The following is a 6,468-nucleotide window of genomic DNA, read 5'->3' as shown; positions in this document are numbered from 1 at the left end:
GCATGCAGTGTGATTACATTTACATAACTTCATATAAAATGCATTGTTTAGGGATGCATACAAAAGTGGTAAAGCTATAAAGAAAAGTACTGAAAAGATTATCACAACATCAGGATAATGACTATATATCCACTGGGACGATGTGGGCTATGATTGGGAGGAATAAAGTGGCTGTGTTCTGGAAGGCTGGCAATGATCCGTTTCTTGACCTGGTTCCTGATTTACATGGGTGTTACTTGTATAAATCATCTAAACCTACAGTGTGTTTTATTCAGTCTTACATAGCTCAGATTTTAAAAATGCTTACTCCAAGAAAAAATGTAACAGAAAGGAAAATATGGGTTGTAGAAATAAATCTTGATGGGGTTTGAATTGTTATGGATGAAGAAAATGTGATTTTTCCAGTCCGGAGACCAGCAAGTGTCCTCTATCTCTCAAAGGTGAGGGGGGCCAGGGTTATTTAGATGCTAAGTACCCCATACCTAATCCTCACCCTAAACCTTTCTCCTACCAGACATTTCACCCTATATTTATGTTAACTGCCTATGGCAAATCAGTTGGAGGATCATCATCACTAATAAGATCACGAGGCATCAAAGGTCATGTCATTACAGTAAGACTGGGCAACCACACTTCCATGAGAGCAGGTACCCCAGTTTACTGCATTTCCTGTCAGTCCACAGGCATCCATGTGCTGGAGAAACTAGAGTAAACCAAAGAATATCTTCATTGTGTTGTGAGATTGGACATGAGCTTTATCATGGTGATAATGGTAACTGATGATGGAAGGGCAAAGAGTTGGTTTAGGTTGAGCACTGTACAGGGAGAACCCAGGTGCAGATTAGGTTTTCCAGATCCCAGCATAAATTGTGTCATTCTCCAGGCTTAGCATTTCTAAGCAGAATTGTGCTAATGTGTTTTGGCCCCATCTCCTATTCTATTCTCTGACAAAATCCTATGTGGAAAATATTTCCCAAGACCTTGCTTAAGATAATTCAGAGTATAGAAGTTTGAGTAGGGGCATCTGCAACAGAAATCCTAGCACTGTGGTAATTTAATGGTGACACATACTTCATTTTCTCAGAAATTTTCTCTCGTCCATCAATCCATCCAGCCAGTCAGCCTGTCAATAATTTTTAATCCACAAAACGTATTAAGCAACATGCTTATTGCCAGGAGAGGTTGGGGTGTGTTCATTTAGGTATATACAATGTGGTACAGATTTACGTTGCTTTTATCGGATAGAAACCTAGGTACTCTAGAACCAACACTGAATGAGCTGTCATTTCCTCATTACCTCAAAAGACCATCTTGATTACTTACTAATATAAACTGTGGAACTTATTTATGCGCATCAGGCTCTGAGTCTGGGCTTCCTATTTGTTCCAGAAACCCAGTACCAGAATATTTAAATCACTGTGGCGTTAAATACGTTTTAATATCTGATAGGGCCACTTTCTGCGCATTGCACTTTTTTTTTTTTTTTTTCCCTCTCAGGAACGTGTTCGGGCCCGCGGCAGGGGGCGGGGTCGCGCCTCCGCCGCGGCTCCGGTTCCAGCCGAGCCTCACGGACGCAGAGATGGAAATCCCGAGGCTGCTCCCGGCTCGCGGGACAAGACAGGGCAGCGGCGGTTATTGCCCCGCGGGCGGCGGCGGGGTCCACCGAGGCCCTGACCCGCCGGCTGGTCAGGCCCCCGCGCGGCGCCTTCTACTGCTCCGGGGGGCCCAAGATGGCGGGCCCGTGCCGCGGAGCGAGGAGGCCCGCAGGGCCTCACGGGGCCGGGGCCCGGGCCCAAGCCCGAGCCCGTTGGCGCCGAGGCCGAATCACCCGAGCGGCGGCGGCGACGACTTCTTCCTGGTGCTGCTTGACCCGGTGGGTGGCGACGTGGAGACCTCGGGCACCGATCAGGCCGAAGGGCCCGTGTGGAGGGAGGAGGCCGAAGCGGGCCTGGGGCCCCAGGGGGACGAGAGCGGCGCGAACCCCGCGGGCCGCCCTGCGCTGGGCCCCCGCTGCCTGTCCGCGGCCCCGGGCCCGGCCCCGGTCCCGGTCCCCGTCCGCGTCCCGGTCCCGGTCCCGATCCCGATCCCGGCTCCAGCCTCAGGCCCGGGCCACGGGGCGGCCTTCGCAGGCACCATCACTATCCATAACCAGGACCTGCTGTTGCGTTTTGAGAACGGCGTCCTCACCCTGACCACGCCCCCGCTGCCGGCCTGGGAGCCGGGGGTCGCGCCTTTCCCGCAGCCTGGGGGTCTAACTGCCCCGCCGCCAGCTGGGTTCCCGCACACCGCGCAGTTGGGTGACTGCCCAGAGCTGCCGCCTGAGCTCCTGCTGGCCGAGCCGGCGGAACCTGCGCCGGCCCCGGCTCCTGAGGAGGAGGCTGAGGGCCGGGCCGCCGCCCAGAGCCCTCGCGGGCCGCTGGGCCCGGCCCCAGGCGTGGTGCTGTACCTGTGCCCCGAGGCGCAGTGCGGACAAACCTTCGCCAAGAAACACCAGCTGAAGGTGCACCTGCTGACGCACAGCAGCAGCCAGGGTCAGAGGCCCTTCAAGTGCCCCCTGGGCGGCTGCGGCTGGACCTTCACCACGTCTTACAAGCTCAAGAGGCACCTGCAGTCGCATGACAAACTAAGGCCTTTCGGCTGCCCGGTGGAGGGCTGTGGAAAGAGCTTCACCACTGTGTACAACCTCAAAGCACACATGAAGGGCCATGAGCAGGAGAACTCCTTCAAATGTGAGGTGTGCGAGGAGAGCTTCCCCACGCAGGCTAAGCTCAGTGCCCACCAGCGCAGCCACTTCGAGCCAGAGAGGCCCTACCAATGTGCGTTTTCCGGCTGCAAGAAGACGTTTATTACCGTGAGTGCCCTGTTTTCCCATAACCGCGCCCATTTCAGGGAACAGGAACTCTTTGCCTGCTCTTTCCCTGGCTGCAGTAAACAGTATGACAAGGCTTGTAGGCTGAAAATTCACCTGCGGAGCCACACAGGCGAGAGACCTTTCCTTTGTGACTTTGAGGGCTGTGGCTGGAATTTCACCAGCATGTCCAAACTCTTAAGGCACAAAAGGAAGCATGATGATGACCGGAGGTTCACGTGCCCTGTAGAAGGCTGTGGGAAATCTTTCACAAGGGCCGAGCATCTGAAAGGCCACAGCATAACCCACCTGGGCACAAAACCTTTCGTGTGTCCTGTGGAAGGCTGCTGTGCCAGGTTTTCTGCTCGTAGTAGTCTCTACATTCACTCCAAGAAACACCTGCAGGATGTGGAGACTTGGAAGAGTCGTTGCCCTGTCTCCACCTGTAATAAACTCTTCACATCCAAGCACAGCATGAAGACCCACATGGCCAAAAGGCACAACCTTGGCCAGGATCTCTTAGCTCAGCTCGAAGCTGCAAATTCTCTCACGCCCAGCAGTGAGCTTACCAGCCAGGGACAGAATGATCTCAGCGATGCAGAGATAGTGTCTTTCTTCTCTGATGTGCCTGGCAAGAGTTCTGCTGCAGTGCTGGACACCGCATTGGTCAATTCTGGAATCCTGACTATTGATGTGGCTTCTGTGAGCTCCACTCTGGCAGGGAATCTGCCTGCCAACAATAATAATTCTCTAGGGCAGGCTGTGGACCCTCGGGCCTTGATGGCCACCAGTGACCTTCCTCAGAGCCTGGATACCTCTCTCTTTTTTGGAACGACAGCTGCTGCTTTTCAGCAGGGTCCCTTAGATATGGATGATGTCTCCAGTGTAAGCGTGGGGCCACTGGGGTCTCTGGGTTCTTTGGCAATGAAAAACTCGAGTCCAGAGCCCCAGACTTTGACACCCAGCAATAAGTTAACAGTCGACACAGAAGCTCTGACTCCTTCAAGCACCCTTTGTGAAAACAGTGTTTCAGAACTACTGACACCAACCAAAGCGGATTGGAATGTACATCCTGACTCCGACTTCTTTGGACAGGAGGAAGAAACCCAGTTTGGATTCCCCAATCCAGCAGGAAACCATGGTTCTCAGAAAGAAACAGATCTTATCACAGTGACTGGCAGCCCATTTTTGGTATGAATCAACTCTATTTGTTACTTGCCATGTGGCTTACTTTATTAACACTCAACTTTGAGGGTCTTCTGGACTGAAGGGTTTGCAGAAGAACACATCCCTGGACTACAAGCTTGGAGATTTAAATTCTGATCTTGAGTCTGGAACTGACAAGTTCTGTGACCCTGAGCAAGTCACTTAACCTATCTGAGCCTTAATTTCCTTATTTATAAAATGATGTGCTTTGAGTGCATTGTTTCTAAGCTCTTTTCAGTGCTTTTATTCCTTTTAATGTATGCTTTCTTAAAAGTTTGGGACACCTTTCAATGATAATATTAATTTTTTAAGCATCTATATAATTAAGTTATATTATAATGAGCATCAATTTACTTTGCAAACAATTTCAACTTATGAATGATTTGATTCCTGCACATTCCTGCTCTTTTATTCTTAATTTTGTGAGAATTCCAGGTATGAATTCATTTATTCATCAGTATTTAATATGTTTAAAGATTTAGGCCTCTTTTGAAAAAAATCCATCATCATCCTTAGTATCAACAGTAATTCCTTAATATCAGTAAATATCAGCCACATTTTCCAACTTTCAATTTTCTCATAAATACTACTTGTTCTATTATTTTTTTATAATTTAGAATTTAGATAAGTCTCAAGTATGTTGTTCATCTATAGTTCTCTTTCTACAATCTTTTTCTTTCAATTTTATTCATTGGAATCATTAATTTATTTCATATCAACAACTTGCTTCAGTCTGTTTTGCTGATTACATCCTTGTGGTAGTGTTCACTTTTCTCTAGTTTCTTTTTTCAGTTTAGTAGTTAGCTCTATGAGACTCGATCAGATTGAAATGATTTGGGGGCATGAATGTTTCATGGGTCATGTTGTGTTCTTCTATTAGGTATTCATAATGTCTGGTTTTCTCCCTTTTTGTGATTCTATCAGCTGCTGATGATCAATGGATTAATTCATGATAATTTTGATTCTGATATGATGAATTGTTCTTGTAGAATTACCAACAATTAGGGGAAGAGGAAATGCTGCTTGAAGTACTTTCAAAAGTTTAGAAGAAATAGTATTAAATGCCAAAATATTTTCTTAACTAGAAATAAAACTAATAAGAAAAAAAGTAAAAAATGTGTTGGCTTTTATCACTTTTTATCTTCTTGAGCTTTTTTTCTTGATGGGAGTTTGTGTTGTGGAATTGCCAGCCAGGTCTTTGTCATGAAACAGTTTCCAGTTTGTGCTCTGTGGTATTGGACAAGTGGTCTTGAATAAGATAGCATCACTGAGCCTCAGTTTTCTAGCTGTTAACTGATCATACAATGAATGCATGCACATAACAACCTTAGACTTTTCTTCTGCTCCAGTTCCCAACATATAAGTAAATATACTATGTATTTTGGCATATTTTGTTGAATTTATATTATCGTTTGACTCTACAAGTTCTTCTGATATAAGGGAGAAATGTGATATTAATCCTATTCTTGTGCAGACAATAAAAATTTATGTTGTTTAGGGTAAGTAGGAAGAGGAAATTCTATACCTTGTATTGAGTGATTTTTCTCCCCAGAATTGTTGTGGGAAATGCCAGAAATAGAGACATTGCTCACATGTTTATTTGCATATGTCTGGATTCGATCATTTTGTCAACATCTTTGCTGTTTTTGATGTCAGGCTTCTAGGTGACTGTTGTAGCCTACAGTTCCATGAAAATCTGATAATGGAGCAGAGGACTGTGGTCTGGGGAGTTCATTGTTTATGGTTTCTAAGAGCTGGAGGAAAGGAAAGATTGGATCTGAATATTGTGTAAACTATGTTTACAGAATTTGCAGTTTGTGGAACACCTTCACAACTTGTGTCTTGTCATTTAAAGCAACCCTGTAAAGTAGTTGTTGCAAAGTCTGTATTGTGTTTCAAATTATAGTTTAACCAATTCATATACTGACTGGTTTTTGGCTATTACTGACAATTTTATATATAGCTTCAAACAAGGAAGAGACATTCTTTTCACCTCTCCCTGTCTACCCATACAACTTTCATGATTCATTCCTGTGTTGTAACTTGTTGCTCTTTTCCTTTAAAGTTTCTTTTACCATCTGCTTATTTCCTCCCCACACCACTTCCATGACTGTGCATTCTAGTCCTTTCTTTCATATTTTTTAATGAATAAATCTCCTTTTTGCCACTATCCCTCAGACATTCTCCTCATGGAAAATTTTCTTACAGTTTTTTTCTCATTTGCCAAGTGTACACTACAGTACTATATGTACAGTAAGAGGTTATTTTCAGAGCTTAGATAATTCTTTGTGTATATATGATTCAGATCTTAAAGGAGGTTATTTTCTATACAGTTCAGATGAGAAGTTGATTTTTGTTTCATTGTTTCCATTTTTTAAAAAAGTTTTTGCCAGGAAGTTCTGCTAATAAGTCTT

The 6,468-nt window shown here is 45.5% G+C and overlaps 1 protein-coding gene across 1 annotated transcript; it reads left to right on the top strand.

Annotated features, from left to right (window-relative positions):
• Positions 1–1,485: 1,485 nt before the first annotated feature.
• On the top strand, positions 1,486–5,823 carry LOC144372384 (zinc finger X-linked protein ZXDB-like). The gene has a single exon (XM_078035783.1). The coding sequence runs from the start codon at positions 1,580–1,582 to the stop codon at positions 4,043–4,045; it is 2,466 nt and encodes an 821-aa protein (XP_077891909.1). The 5' UTR covers positions 1,486–1,579; the 3' UTR covers positions 4,046–5,823.
• Positions 5,824–6,468: the final 645 nt, after the last annotated feature.

Source organism: Ictidomys tridecemlineatus, assembly GCF_052094955.1.
Source record: "Ictidomys tridecemlineatus isolate mIctTri1 chromosome X unlocalized genomic scaffold, mIctTri1.hap1 SUPER_X_unloc_1, whole genome shotgun sequence".
Lineage (NCBI taxonomy): Eukaryota > Metazoa > Chordata > Mammalia > Rodentia > Sciuridae > Ictidomys > Ictidomys tridecemlineatus.
This window is presented reverse-complemented; position numbering and strand designations above follow the sequence as displayed.

What these genes read in the sequence shown, in the direction of transcription:
- LOC144372384 (XM_078035783.1), top strand. Translation starts at nt 1,580, where the DNA reads ATGGAAATCCCGAGGCTGCTCCCGGCTCGCGGGACAAGACAGGGCAGC.